General features: G+C 34.8%; 1 protein-coding gene across 1 annotated transcript; it reads right to left on the reverse strand.

The window, feature by feature from the left end:
• Window positions 1–11,523: 11,523 nt before the first annotated feature.
• LOC120215771 (flavonoid 3'-monooxygenase-like) lies at window positions 11,524–12,259 on the reverse strand. Its single transcript, XM_039213344.1, has 2 exons — window positions 11,919–12,259; window positions 11,524–11,724 (listed from the first exon to the last, which is right to left on the reverse strand). The coding sequence occupies exons 1-2, from the start codon at window positions 12,090–12,092 to the stop codon at window positions 11,524–11,526; spliced, it is 375 nt and encodes a 124-aa protein (XP_039069275.1). The 5' UTR covers window positions 12,093–12,259.
• Between the last annotated feature and the right edge of the window lie 3,283 nt (window positions 12,260–15,542).

The raw sequence follows: 15,542 nt of genomic DNA on the forward strand, positions 1-15,542 counted from the left end.
CTATACAAAACAATATTCTTAAAAAAACGATAAAACATTTGAACTTATATTATTAAAATACAATAATATATACATATGTTAATACAAGTTTATCAAAATATTCAGAGCATACACGACTTGACCATTTGATTACATGCCAACATTCATTTACATAACAGAATGACCTACTGCTTAAGTTGCTTCTGATCTAATAGTTGCAGGAGTAATGTTGTCCAGCTGCTTAACCTGTCTCGTCTACTTTCTTGGATCCTACGTGTGAAACACTCACACGCTAAGTCATCGACTTAGTGAGGCAATATAATAATAATAACAACAAAGAAGTAATGGAAATGCCATAATGAAATGGAATGAGATGAAATCAAATGCTTAACCATGCAGTTTATATCACCATGTTATTTACTTGTAAGCATAATATATTAACATTCATGAATTCATATTAATAAGATTATTGGCCCATGATACCATACTGAGAACCTAAGGTATGTGAGTACTGTGAGGTTGTGCACTATGTTGTCACCACAGCTCGTATAAATGCACCGAAGTGCCACGTAGAATTGCACCGAAGTGCCGCGTAGAATTGCACCGTAGTGCCATATAAGATTGTCCCTAAGGACCACGTAGAAAATTTCCTTAAGAATCATATACATATGCCAAGGATCAAGTATGTGTCTTAAAAGACCTCACATACGTTCCAAAGAATACATATATGTCCCGAAGGACCGCGTAGACCCTCTACTCTTGGCATGCCAACTATACCTATAGTTCTCATCTACATAACATGGGCATTTACCATTCCCATAATTTATATTGTATAGATATATAATTTTCATACCTTTATCACATAAACATATCATGTTCCATCACTTTATCACTTAACTTATATAACATTTCTTGCATATTCATGTCACTTAATGCATATAATATGAATTCATGTCATGTATCATAATATGAAATGTTATCATGTATCAAAATATTGAATCTAGACTTATCACAAGTCTAGAACTGAATAGAATACTATATTCATGCTATGCATATGCACTCACCTATATTTCCTTGTTTTTTTCCTCGATCGATCTTACGAGGCAATTGTTATGGAACTTGTTCAGGCTCGGTATCTACAGAGTAATTTATTGATGCTAATCAGTATACTAATTAATGTATTCTAAACTATCATTTCTTGGGCTAAAAGAAAAGTAATTTCCATCTTTTAATGAAGGTATGCATCGATGCACCACACCATGCATCGATGCACTACTTATGCATCGATGCACTGATGACATTCGATGTTTGTATTTTGAAAGAGTGCATCGATGCACTTCCGGTGCATCGATACACCTTGAACAAATTTCTGGGATTTATCCTTGATGCATCGATGCACACACATAGCCCATAAATGCTATTTTAGCACGAAAATCTCTTTATAAACCTCTCAACACTTTATATTTCACCTCCTTTTATATCTCTAACTTGCATACACTTACTTAAACTAATTATTATCCATTTAATACTTCTAAAACTTAGAAATCCAATTCTCCATATGGGATTTAAGAATCTCACTCAAATTCTAACATGTTCCAATTTTAATTCTAACACTTCTTATTCCTTAATTAGCTTGATGACAAGTCAAATCTCACTTCCAATTCTTATTATGAACTCTATTCCAAGATTTCACTTTTCTACTTCCTTTCTTTAATCCATCATGTATTCCTCATCTTATTGTTTTAAGATAATCAAAGCTTTCCTTAAGCTTAGTTATCATCTAATGATCAATAAGCAACCTTAAATTCATCAAGAATTTGCTCAACAAGAAAACTCACCTTTATCTTGGTCTCACGGGGAAGAAGAAGAATCAAGAAGAAGAGAAATCTGTAAACTTTGGTCTTTCTCCCTGGCTTTCACGTGGTTTTATTAAATAACCTTATGTAATATTTAATTATTTCTCGTGCTAAAAGACTCATTTGCCCCCTTAATTTCCCTTCTTTGCTTATCCATCCTACATGAAACATTCCCATTAAATCTTTCAACTATTCAATTTATCTACTTTGGTCACTAAATTTTAAAATTTCACAATTTGATCACTAACCCGGTATGGAGGATGTTATAAATCTCCCTCCCTCAATAAAATTCGTCCTCGGATTTTCATTGCACGAACAGATGAGGATATTGAAGTCGCATGTCTTCTTCACGTTCCCACGTGGCTTCTTCTACCTTGTGATTTCTCCAAAGAACTTTGACCAACGGAACCGTTTTATTTCTCAATTGTTTGACTTTGTGAGCCAATATTTGTATTGGTTCCTCTTCATAGGTCAAATCAGGTTGAACTTCTACTTGTTCTGGTGCAACAACATGAGAATGATCGGACCTATATCTTCGTAACATGGACACATGGAAAATATTATGGATTTTCTCCATTTCTGGTTGCAAGGATAACTGGTATGCCACTGGTCTAATTCTTTTAACAACTTCATATTGACCCGATGAATCTATGACTTAGCTTTCCTTTCCGACCGAATCGTAATACTTTTTTCCCTGGTGATACCTTCAGAAATACTTTATCCCCAACTTCAAATTCAATCTCCTTTCTTTTGAGGTCAGATTATGACTTTTGCCGATCAAATACCACTTTTAGGTTATGTTGAATTTCCCGAACTTTCTCTTTCATATCTTGAATCAAATCTGGACCAAGTACACTTCGTTCTTTGAGCTCATACCAGTTTAATGGTGTACGACACTTCCTCCCATATAACGCCTTATAGAGTGTAATTTTAATACTAGACTGATAACTATTGTTGTAAGCGAACTCCGCCAATGGTAAGTATTTCTCCCACGACCCTTTAAACTCAATGACATATGCTCGCAACATATCTTCCAATATTTGAATTGTTCTTTTTGATTGTCCGTCTGTCTGGGGGTGAAAAGTCGTACTAAAGTTTAAACGAGTTCCCAACGCTCCATGCAAAGATTTCCAAAATCTCGAGGTGAATTGAGGGTCTCGATCAGAAACTATAAAAATAGGTACTCCATGCAATCTAATAATTTCTCTAATATGCAACTCCGAATACTTTTCCATGGAGAAATCCGTTATGACATGAAGAAAATGTGCTGACTTGGTCAATCGGTCAACAATTACCCAAATTGAATCTCTTTTGTTTGGAGTCAAGGGTAACCCCGAAACAAAATCCATCGTTATATTTTCCACTTCCATTGTGGAATGGAAAGTGGTTGCAACAATCCAGACGGAACTTGATGTTCGGCTTTGACTTGTTGACATGTTAAGCACTTGGACACAAATTCAGTAATACTTCTTTTCATCCCTGGCCACCAATACCGACCTTTTAAATCCATATACATCTTGGTTCCACCCGGGTGCATCGTTAATGGACTGCAATGAGCCTCTGTTAATATTTCTTTCTTCAAATCCTCATTATCGGGTATCACAATTCTTCCTTTATAATACAAATTTCCATCCGACTTAAACTCAAAGTCTTTAATCTCTTTGCTCTTTACTTGCTCAATTATTTTCAAACACCCTTCATCTTTACTTTGCAATTCTTTTATTTGTTCCAACCATGCTGGTTTAAGTTTTAACTCTGCACATAGACCACCGTCTCCAGTTAAAGATAATCTTGCATCCATAGCTCGTAAGGGTTCAAACGTCTTTCTACTCAAAGCATCTGCTACCACGTTAGCCTTTCCGGGATGATAGTCAATTATCACATCATAATCTTTTAAGAACTATACCCATCTCCGTAACCTCAAATTAAGCTCTTTTTGAGTCATCAGATATTTCAAGCTCTTATGATCCGTATACAAATAACATCATTCTCCATACAGATAATGACGCCAAATCTTGAGAGCGAACACCACAGCAGCCATTTCTAAATCAATGGCGGGGTAATTATTTTCATGTGGTTTCAACTGTCTCGATGCATACGCTATCACTTTCCCTTCTTGCATTAATACACGCCCAACCCGTTGTGGGACGCGTCACTGTATACAACAAAATTCTTACCAGATTCCGGTTGAACCAATACAGGAGTTTCAGTTAGAATTCTCTTTAAAGCTTCAAAACTTTCTTGGCATTCCGAAGTCCAAATGAATGGTACGTTCTTTTCATCAGCTTCGTTAAAGGCAGCACTATCATCGAAAAATTCTTAACGAATCTTCGATAATAACCGGCAAGTCCAAGGAAACTCTGAACTTCTGATACATTCTTTGGAACTTCCCAGTCCATTATAGTTTTTACCTTTTGAGGGTCCACCCTAATCCCATCTACAGAGATCATATGCCCCAAGAAAATTACTTCATTTAACCAAAATTCACATTTGGACAATTTGGCATAAAGCTTCTTATCTCTGAGAATTTGCAAAACTATTCGCAAATATGCGCTATGCTCTTCAATGGACTTTGAGTACACCAGTATGTCATCAATAAAGACAATAACAAACTGATCTAAATAGGGTTTAAAAATCCTGTTCATGAGATCCATGAAAGCAGCAGGTGCATTCGTTACTCTGAAGGGCATTACAATAAATTCATAATGGCTATATCTTGTTCTAAAAGCCGTCTTTGGAATGTCATTCTCCTGAATCTTCAATTGGTGATAACCAAAACGTAAGTCAATCTTTGAAAATACTGAAGCTCCTTTTAGCTGATCAAACAAGTCATCAATGCGCGGAAGATGATACTTATTATTGATGGCCACCTTATTAAGCTGTCGATAATCAATGCAGAGACGCATTGATCCATCATTCTTCTTAACAAATAACACCGGAGCTCCCCAAGACGACACACTTGGTCGAATAAATCCATTCTCTAACAACTCTTGCAATTGATTCTTTAACTCTTGCAATTCTTTCGGAGCTATCCGATAAGGTGTCATTGCAATCGAAGCTGTTTCCGACATTACTTCAATTTGAAATTCTACCTCTCTATCTGGAGGTAATGCTGGCAACTCAGTAGGGAAAACATCAGGGAATTCCTGAATTATTGCAATCTCATCTAATCCTTTTTCTTTAGCTCTTGTATCTATCATATTTGCAAGAAAACCTTGACATCCTTGTAGCAATAGCTTCTTAGCAGACATTACTGATATTACATTTGCTAAAGGATTAAACCTTTCACTACTCACACTTATTTTTGTTCCTCCTGGACTCTTCAGGGTTATATTTTTCGATCTGTAATTAACATCCCCATAATAACGAAACAACCAATCAATTCCCAGAATCACTTCAAACTCGTCAAAGGGTAATTCCATCAGATTAACAGGGAATTCAATTTCCTGAATCTTTATGGGACACCCCTTACAAACTTTGTTCAACCGAGTACTATAACCTAAAGGATTAGTTAATATAATCTCATTACTCGTAGCTTCTAAGGGAATCCTCAATTCCTTTATTAAGTTACTTGTAATGTAAGAATAATTAGATCCTAGATCAATTAGTACCAATATTAATTTATCGTACAGTTGAAAAGTACATGCTATAATATCAGGGTCATCACAGTCTTCACTTGTCTTTAAATTGTACACCCGTGCGGTTGACCGAACTTCAGGTTGAGCAGAAGATTCAAACTGGTTCATTCCTCTGCCTCTTCCCCTACCTCTCTGTGAGGCAGAGCCAACTCTCTCAGATGGTACAGGCTCACCAACCATCAACGGACAATCCCGGATAAAATGGCCAGTATCTCCGCATCGAAAACAAGCTCTGGAAGCCATCCGACATGTCCCAAAATGATTTCTCCACAATGTTGACACTGTGTTGCTTGACCCTGATTAGATATCCCAGCATCAGATCCCACTGAATGTGTCTGTCTAGGTCTTGCTTGACTTGCTCCTCTAGCAGATGATGCAACTGATTCTGATCTAGCTTGTGATTGAAATCCTGAGTTTCTTCCTCTTTTTTATGGTACTGAGCTGGAAGAAGCACATGTTCTCTTTGATGTCTGAACTCTAAAATCCCTGAATCTCTCATTCTGAGCTCTTTCAAGAGCTTTGGCACGATTAATCACCTCTTGTAATGAGGACAAATTCAATACTATCAGCATCTCTTTCAATCTAGGGCGTAAGCCCTCCACAAACCATTCACATGCCTTTTTTTTCAGTAGACACAAGCTCAGATGCAAACCTACTCAGCTTGTTGAACTCGCAGTCATACTCATATACAGAACGGTTCATCTGTTTCAAGTTCTTAAACTCCTGGTTCATCTGCCGAATAAATTGATCTCCAATGTACTTGTTTTTAAATTCATCTAAGAAAAAAGACCAAGTCAATTGGTTACTTCACATCCTCATGGTGACGTTCGTCCACCATATTCTTGCCTGACCCCTCAGTAACGAGACAACTCCACCAAACTTCTCCACTTCAGAGCAGTGGAGACTATCCCACATAATTTTCAAATCATTTAACCAAAGATTCGCCGCAACCGGACCTTCCTCGGCTTCTCCCTTAAATTCGGGGGCTCCTAAACCTCTCAACTCTTTTACTATATTCATTCTTTGAGTTGGTGGAACAGGAGGTTGAAGACGCGTCAGAATAGCGTCTAACGTTCTGAAGAACATATCCTGATCTTGCACAGGCACTCCTCGAGATGCTTGTTCTTCACCTTGCCTGGCCAGGGTAGGTGAATTACTGCTTTCAGCAGGCCTATCTTCTCCCGCTTCACTTCGGGAGCTATTATGTCCGGACATCTAGTAAAAATAAACACATTGTTCTTTAAGCAAAACAACATACTCATGTTATACCATATCAGAAGTTCTCACTATATGTTGGCATGTACTCCATTTAAAGACTCTATAGACTCTGGTTTATGCCTAGAATCGGCTAAACCATAGCTCTGATACCATTAAATGTAACACCTTCAACCTATATCTGACCCGGATATGAGTCCAGGATGTCACATTGACTATACAAAACAATATTCTTAAAAAAACGATAAAACATTTGAACTTATATTATTAAAATACAATAATATACATATGTTAATACAAGTTTATCAAAATATTCAGAGCTTACACGACTTGACCCTTTGATTATATGCCAACATTCATTTACAGAACAGAAGGACCTACTGCTTAAGTTGCTTCTGATCTGATAGTTGAAGGAGTAATATTGTCCAGCTACTTAACCTGTCTCGGCTACTTTCTTGGATCCTACGTGTGAAATACTCACACGCTAAGTCATCGACTTAGTGAGACAATATAATAATAACAATAACAAATAACTGTAATGGAAATGCCATAATGAAATGGAATGAGATGAAATCAAATGCTTAACCATGCAGTTTATATCACCATGTTCTTTACTTGTAAGCATAATATATTAACATTCATGAATTCATATTAATAAGATTATTGGCCCATGATACCATACTGAGAACCTAAGATATGTAAGTACTGTGAGGCTGTGCACTATGCTGTCACCACAGCTCGTATAAATGCACCGAAGTGCCACGTAGAATTGCACCGAAGTGCCGCGTAGAATTGCACCATAGTGCCATATAAGATTATCCCTAAGGACCACGTAGAAAATTTCCTTAAGAATCATATACATATGCCAAGGATCACGTATGTGTCTTAAAAGACCTCACACATGTTCCAAAGAATACATATATGTCCCGAAGGACCGCGTAGACCTTCTACTCTTGGCATGCCAACTATACCTATAGTTCTCATGTACATAACATGGGCTTTTACCATTCCCATAATTTATATTATATAGACATATAATTTCCATACCTTTATCACATAAACATATCATGTTCCATCACTTTATCACATAGCTTATATAACATTTCTTGCATATTCATATCACTTAATGCATATAATATGAATTCATATAATGTATCATAATATGAAATGCGATCATGTATCAAAATATTGAATCTAGACTTATCACAAGTCTAGAACTGAATAGAATACTATATTCATGCTATGCATATGCACTCACCTATATTTCCTTGCTTTTTCCTCGATCGATCTTATGAGGTAATTATTCTGGAGCTTGTTCAGGCTCGGTATCTACAGAGTAATTTATTGATGCTAATCAATATACTAATTAATGTATTCTAAACTATTATTTCTTGGGCTAAAAGAAAAGTCATTTTCATCTTTTAATGAAGGTATGCATCGATGCACCACACCATGCATCGATGCATAAATCCTATTAGATGTTTATATTTAAGGGGGTGCATCGATGCACTGATGGCATTCGATGTTTGTATTTTAAAAGAGTGCATCGATGCACTTCAGGTGCATCGATACACCTTAAACAAATTTCTGGGATTTATCCTTGATGCATCGGTGCACATTGAATGTGCATCGATGCACAAAGCCCATAAATGTCATTTTAGTACGAAAATCTCTTTATAAACCTCTCAACACTTTATATTTCACCTCATTTTATATCCCTAACTTGCATACACTTACTTAAACTAATTATTGTCCATTTAATACTTCTAAAACTTAGAAATCCAATTCTCCATATGGAATTTAAGAATCTCACTCAAATTCCAACATGTTCCAATTTTAATTCTAACACTTCCTATTCCTTAATTAGCTTGATGACAAGTCAAATCTCACTTCCAATTCTTATTATGAACTCTATTCCAAGATTTCACTTTTCTACTTCCTTTCTTTAATCCATCATGTATTCCTCGTCTTATTGTTTTAAGATAATCTAAGCTTTCCTTAAGCTTAGTTATCATCTAATGATCAATAAGCAACCTTAAATTCATCAAGAATTTGCTCAACAAGAAAACTCACCTTTAGCTTGGTCTCACGGGGAAGAAAAAGAATGAAGAAGAAGAGAAATTTGGAAACTTTGGTCTTTCTCCCTGGCTTCCACGTGGTTTATTAAATAACCTTAAGTAATATTTAATTATTTCTCTTGCTAAAAGACTCATTTGCCCCCTTAATTTCCCTTCTTTGCTTATCCATCCTACATGAAACATTCCTATTAAATCTTTCAACTATTCAATTTATCTACTTTGGTCACTAAATTTTAAAATTTCACAATTTGATCACTAACCCGGTATGAAGGATGTTACAAAAGGGTGTTCAAGTTTGGGGGACTATAACTTAATTTACCAAAAAATTAATATGAAACCTCCAAGTTGTAATTAGTTTATATTAAGTTGACTGCTCAATTTGTCTCTTTTTGTGCGGAAAAATCAAGTTTCACCTCCCTCTTAAAGCTTATGTTTACAACCATAACAAAGCAAACAATGCTAAAACATGTCTTGCAAAGGTTCGACTCACCTCAACATCATTTGTGTCGTATGCTGAAGCAGTCCCAAATTCATTTCCCAAAGAGAAAAATGGTAAAAAGACATACATTTCATCATCTTCCAAATGCAAAGCAGTCGGAACAACAACAAAAGTAGACAACTATTTCTTTGTAATTTTCTTCCTTCTTTGAAAGACAGTCTACTGTTAGGCCTCGATGAATTTGACCCACGAGGGTAAGAACCCCACCTCTATTCTTTGGTGGAAATGAAAGTTCGAGCAATGTGGGATTTAAGTTCACATTTATTTTCTATGAACAGGGAGACAATAGTTAAACTTTTGAAAGAAATCTGTAGCAAACCAGGCGTTGATTGCACTAACTTATTAACAAGTTTTACAGGACATAATTGTTGCTTGAACTCTTCCATAGTAATTATGTTTCTAGTTCATGAGCCTCAACCATCGGCAACAAAGAACATGGTCTATCTGGCTCAGAGTAAGTAATCCATAAAACCCTTTTGAACAAGCCACAAAGATTCCAGTTTTAAGAACTTCTCTGCTGAAAATTTTCTGGGGTTAATTAACCAGTGATTAGACAAGGGACCATAACGATGTACGATTACATTGACGTGGTCGAAAATATGAAACATTATGGGCAACCGACGCCTCCGACATACAACATGACCGGCATTCCAAATGACTTCCCTCTTTTCGTCAGCTATGGAGGGGCGGATGCTCTTGCTGATGTAAATGATGTGTATACAACATCATCTTACCCCATTGTTGTTGATGTTGCTGAGCTGTTTGAAAGTAGTCCATATCCCACATCGGTGGTTCTTGAGGAATAAGGGGTAAAGAGAGTATATAAAAGGGGATGAGTTTCAACAATTGAAAATTAACCTGACTTCGAGCTTCAATCGAGCTTGAATCGAGCTCAAAGTCGAGCTTGAATTGAGCTCAAAATCGAGCTTCAATCGAGCTAAGTCTTGAGCTTCGGTTGAGCTTTTGATTTTTTTTGAGTTCGAGCCTTTTCGAGTTCGAGTCGAGTTTTAATATTATCTTTCGAGTTCGAGTCGAGCTTGAAAATTTTAGGCTCGCGAGTTTTCGAGTCGAGCTTACATTTAAAGTTTTCGAGTTCGAGTCGAGCTCGGCAATAGTTGAGCTCGACTCGGCTCGTTTACACCCCTGGGTGCGATGAAGGTGTCCTTGTTCTGTGTTAGTTTATGGGCTCCTTTTTCTTTTGGTTCATTAATTTCATTTCGTACGGGTATAATTTAATATTTCCCCTTAGTATAAAACTATGCGCTTAAATTATACCTATAATTGAGATTTCAGATTTGATGTTTAAATAATTTGAGTTAAAAATAATTATTTAATATTTTTATTATATTTTTAAGTGTTTATTTAAAAAAATCGTTAAATAACATAAGTCAGTTAAAAAAAATAATATTTTAAATAATATTTTATTTAAAAAAAATTAAAAATGATATATGTCATTTAATAATTTTCTTACGATATGTATTAATAAGTATAACGAAAAAATCATTAGACATATACTTTTTAGTAAAATATTTATACATAATATTTTTACTTTTAAATATTTACTTTTATAGTAAACCTAATATTTTTATACATAAAATAATTTGTTAATGTTTCGAAAATACTGTATAAAATGTAAAATATTTTTTCCCATTTTAACCTTTTAAATTTGGAGTATATTATATTATAAGCCACTAACTTATCATATTCTTTTACTTTGATTATTAAATTATTTTTTATACTATTCTTGTTACTAGAGTTATATTTTCTGTCTTAATCATATATCATCAAATTTTAACGATAATTTTTTTCATAAAATATATAATATTTAATCATTAAATTAGAATATAAAATATTATATATTTTTTAAATTAATATTTGACTTGACTGTGATTAAAATTAAAAATTAAATAAGTATTATTCAATTTTACAAATACATGCCCTCATAGTTACCAATTGAAGTACAAGTAAATTTTAAATGGATATACATATACTTTAAAAGATCAATACTATGTATTGATAGGATAAGTTAGAGATTATTCATTAAAGATGTATCTTGAATCTAATGACATCTATTAAACTGCGAACGAAAATAGTTATAATACTAAATTTCACAAGTTTAATAATCCACATGTATTCTGCTATAATTCATGTGATTAATGAATTAATGTTGTTTTTTGATGTTTTGAGTTCGAGCATCAGAAATGTTAAAAATATGAGTGTTAAATATTGAATGTATGAAAGTTATTTTTTCCTTGTACTTACTCGATATTAATCAGCTCCACCACCATCGACTTGAACTCGTCCGCCTGTGGATCGGCGCCCCCGCTGCCGTCTCCGAACACCCTTTGCCCCATCATGACTCGCCCCAGAGCATTCACATTGCATACGTGCAAAAGTTGGCCTAAATCCAACTTTGTTGTTGCACTTGCCAAAGCTCGTACAAGCACTTTTGTCTCCTCCTGTTGTCAAATCAAAGTTCCATTATTGCATAAAATAAGATCAAATTTTCAGGTTCTACTTTTACCAACTAAAATATAAACAATCAAATGTATGAAGTTTATGATATATGAACTGTCGTTGCCCAATAATTATAAGGGAATATTAATTTTCTTCCATTTGCAGTCCAGATTATACGTAAAGTGACCGAGTAAACCTGTCGAACGTGTCTGAAGTCATCCAAAGCCTTGCCGGAGAATAAATGAACATAGCAAATTTTAAGTAATAGTCGCCACCTCGGCCCATACGGTGCAAACGCAAGGTCCTTATAGTTATACGCCACATATTTGGCACCAGCGTTCGGCGGCCGGCTCGAAAAGTTAAGAGTCATGGACTTTCAAGAACTGAGAAGCCACGGAGGCCGACGCCGCCACCACAACATCCACGGACCCTAACTTAAGGTGCATGAGAGGGCCGTAAACTTTGGCCATTGCGGCTAAGCCTTGGTGAGGCATAGTGCTCATATGTGGCAAGTTGCCGATTATCGGCCATGGTTTTGGACCAGCACGGAGCCGTACTGGTGGTTTAGATACTAAACGCATAATTTACCTTAAATTTTAAATAACAATGAATTAAAATAATTTTTTTTTTAAAAAAATCAATAAAGTACACATTGAATGTAACAAAGAGAATAACACACTCAAAAATAGAAATTTGTTCAGTTCGTTGATAAATATAATATTAAATTTTAACAAAATTAAAAAAATAAATTTAAATTAATTAATCCACCAACCACAATTACATTAAGGGTGTGTTTGGATGGAGGATTTTAGGATTCCTGGTAGGAATATTTTTTTCCTAACTAAGGATACCCATGTTTGGTTGAGTATTCTTTCCCAAGTGCAGGTAATATTTATTTCCCAATCGTGAACATTCCTGGGAATGTTATTCCCCCACACCCATTAGGTATTATTTCATTCCGTGTGTGAAGGGCTAAAATACCCTTGTTTTCCCGTTTCCATCGCGATATCTTTGTTTTTGCCTTTGCAATCACCATCACAAGCGAAGCATCACGCCTGTTTCCAGACACCAACATGTATGTCTCTCTTCTCCTTCACACTCCATTTTCGTGATCTAAAACCATCCATTTGTGTGCCATTTTCGCAGCAACATGCTTTTTTGAAATTCCATCAACTTTATCTCCGTTTGGGTGCCATTTTCATCTCTGTTTGTTGTTGTTGTTTTTGTTTGTTTCTGATGGAAAATCCATCGACTGCTGTTTTGCTAATTTGAATCTGATTTTTTTTGTTTTCATCTCTGTTTTTTTTTGTTTTTCTGTTTTGTGTATGAATATGAGATTCTATTAAGGAAATTGTTGATCCAATTCCTTTTTCACTAATTATGATTGAAACTTGTCAATGTTCTACTTTGTGGAAGATTTTTTTTTTTGGTTCTGTCCAACAGCAGACTTATAATATGTAAAACACAAACATAAATCCTTTTTGGGGGTTTACAAACAATAATTTTCCTAGTAAAATGTCCTAATTGGTTATAGGCTACATTATTTTTAAGTTTTTCTTCCATTTCTTAAGTGATGCTTCCTCTTCTATGTAGAATTCATCCAACCCTGATGGTTATAAGGACCCTTTGGAGGGTCATTTTCACAAATCAGAAGGTTTTCTTTGTTGAATTATTTGCTCTCTGTTATACGCTTTTTATTGGTCAAGCTATTTTCAGGGGAAAGGTTTAATATCATTTTCCCCCTTTTGCTTCTTTTGGTGCTGAAATGTGAATGAGTTCCAAGGTAGATAGTTTTGTTGAAATCAGTTTACAGTGGCCAAAAGTTCTTTTCTCTCTCATAAGGTTTTCTTGAACCAACTAACGTTTAGCTTTTTATGTAATATTCTACTTCTTTCCTGCATGTGTTACCAATGCTAGTCAGATCACAGATGAGTTCTATTTGCTAGATTTATCCTTATTTGTCTGTAAAAACTAGTTCTTCATTGCACATTTTGCAGAGTTGTTCGAAGTCCCGATTGTTCTTGTTCAGTAGATTAAGTGTCAACTTTTGCTTTTGGATTTTATTATGGGTTTCACGCTTTGTTCAAGAGATATGGCTTCCCACCCATATTTTTTTCCATAATATGTTAAAGGCAATTGTAGAATGTGAATAACCATTGTTGGTATTAGCATGCATTCTATGTGCTATGCAGAATCAAGTGACCTGCCAAGGCTAGTAACTCCTTGAACTATTTTTTCAGTAACAACTGTTGGGGGTAAGGTCTTGTAACTCTGGGTTAAGTGCTACTCATTGGTATTAATCTAACATGGGTTTTCATTATTTTTGAAGTTTCTACATATATTTCATTTAAGAGATCACTTAGGTGCTTTAGGTAAATGAAGAGTCCAGGTAACACAGATAAGATGTGAGGATTTTTTTGCAGTTCTAATGGTCAGTTGAAAGTTTCAGTCTAGCATCTTTAAGGAAGGCTAAATCATGAAAAGTTACGTTATAAGATTGCATTTTATCCGTAAACATATTTTGCAAGACATTCAATTTCTCCCTGATTTCGTCTTAAGAATAGTCATTAAAATATTCACGTTTCAATAGGTTGTAGATGAAAAGAATCAAGTGACCTGCCAAGGCTAGTAACTCCTTGAACTATTTTTTTTCAGTAACAAGGGGTAGGGTCCTGTAACTCTGGGTCAAGTGCTACTCATTGGTATTAATCTAACATGGGTTTTCAATATTTTCGAAGTTTCTACATATATTTCATTTAAGAGATCACTTAGGTGCTTTAGGTAAATGAAGAGTCCAGGTAACACAGATAGGATGTGAGGATTTTTTTGCAGTTCTAATGGTCTGTTGAAGTTTTAGTTTGGCATCTTTATGGAAGGCTAAATCATGAAAAGTTACGTTATAAGATTGCATTTTATCTGTTAACATATTTTGTAAGACATTCAATTTCTCCCTGATTTCGTCTTAAGAATAGTCATTAAAATATTCACGTTTCAATAGTCATTTTATCTGTTTAATATCATTTTTATTGTGTTCAATTATTTTTATTGTGATGACAAACAATTGTTCTTGTTAAATATTATTATTTTCTAATATTAAAATGTTTGTTCATAATAACAGTTATGGATCGTTTACCAATGCGAAAGAAGACGCATATCGCCACAATTCTTATTTTACAACTGCAAATGATGGAGATTATGTGTCATATGCTTATAGTTATTTCAGTTATTCTTAGAAAATATAAAAATCGACCTAAAATAACTTATGCACATGAAAGACTTCATAGACATAATATTAGATCACTTAATTTACATAAAATTGTACTTGAAAGTGATCGACAAAGTGTTGATAATTGTCGAATGGATAGGAGAGCATTTATCAAATTGTGTCACCTATTACAAAGTCAATGTGGGTTAAAAGAGAGTCGATATATGTCTATAGAAGAAATGGTTATTACTTTCCTTCATATTATATCCCACCATATTAAGATTAGAGTTTTAAAACGTCAAACAGTAAGATCTGGTGAAACAATTAGTAGAGTTCTTCATACAGTGTTAGCTTCAGTCTTGAAACTGCATCCGATCCTTTTTAGAAAACCATAACCAATACAAGATAATTCAACAGACGATAGATGGAAATGGTTTAAGGTATTGTATCATAATTCTGAACTTTCTTTTAAGTTAATTTAGTAATGCTTAATATATAAATGGATAGTAATAATGCAATTTAACTTTATTTGATAAATATAGGGATGTTTGGGTGCTCTAGATGGAACGTATATTAAGGTCAATGTAGCTGCAATCGATAAACCTAGATACAGAA

This window comes from Hibiscus syriacus, unplaced genomic scaffold, assembly GCF_006381635.1.
Source record: "Hibiscus syriacus cultivar Baekdansim isolate YM2019G1 unplaced genomic scaffold, ASM638163v2 tig00110156_pilon, whole genome shotgun sequence".
Lineage (NCBI taxonomy): Eukaryota > Viridiplantae > Streptophyta > Magnoliopsida > Malvales > Malvaceae > Hibiscus > Hibiscus syriacus.

What these genes read in the sequence shown, in the direction of transcription:
- LOC120215771 (XM_039213344.1), bottom strand. Translation starts at nt 12,092, where the DNA reads ATGACTCTTAACTTTTCGAGCCGGCCGCCGAACGCTGGTGCCAAATAT. An exon ending in ACTTCAGACACGTTCGACAG is followed by an intron (nt 11,725 to 11,918) that starts GTTTACTCGGTC and finishes ATTTGACAACAG; the next exon opens with GAGGAGACAAAAGTGCTTGT.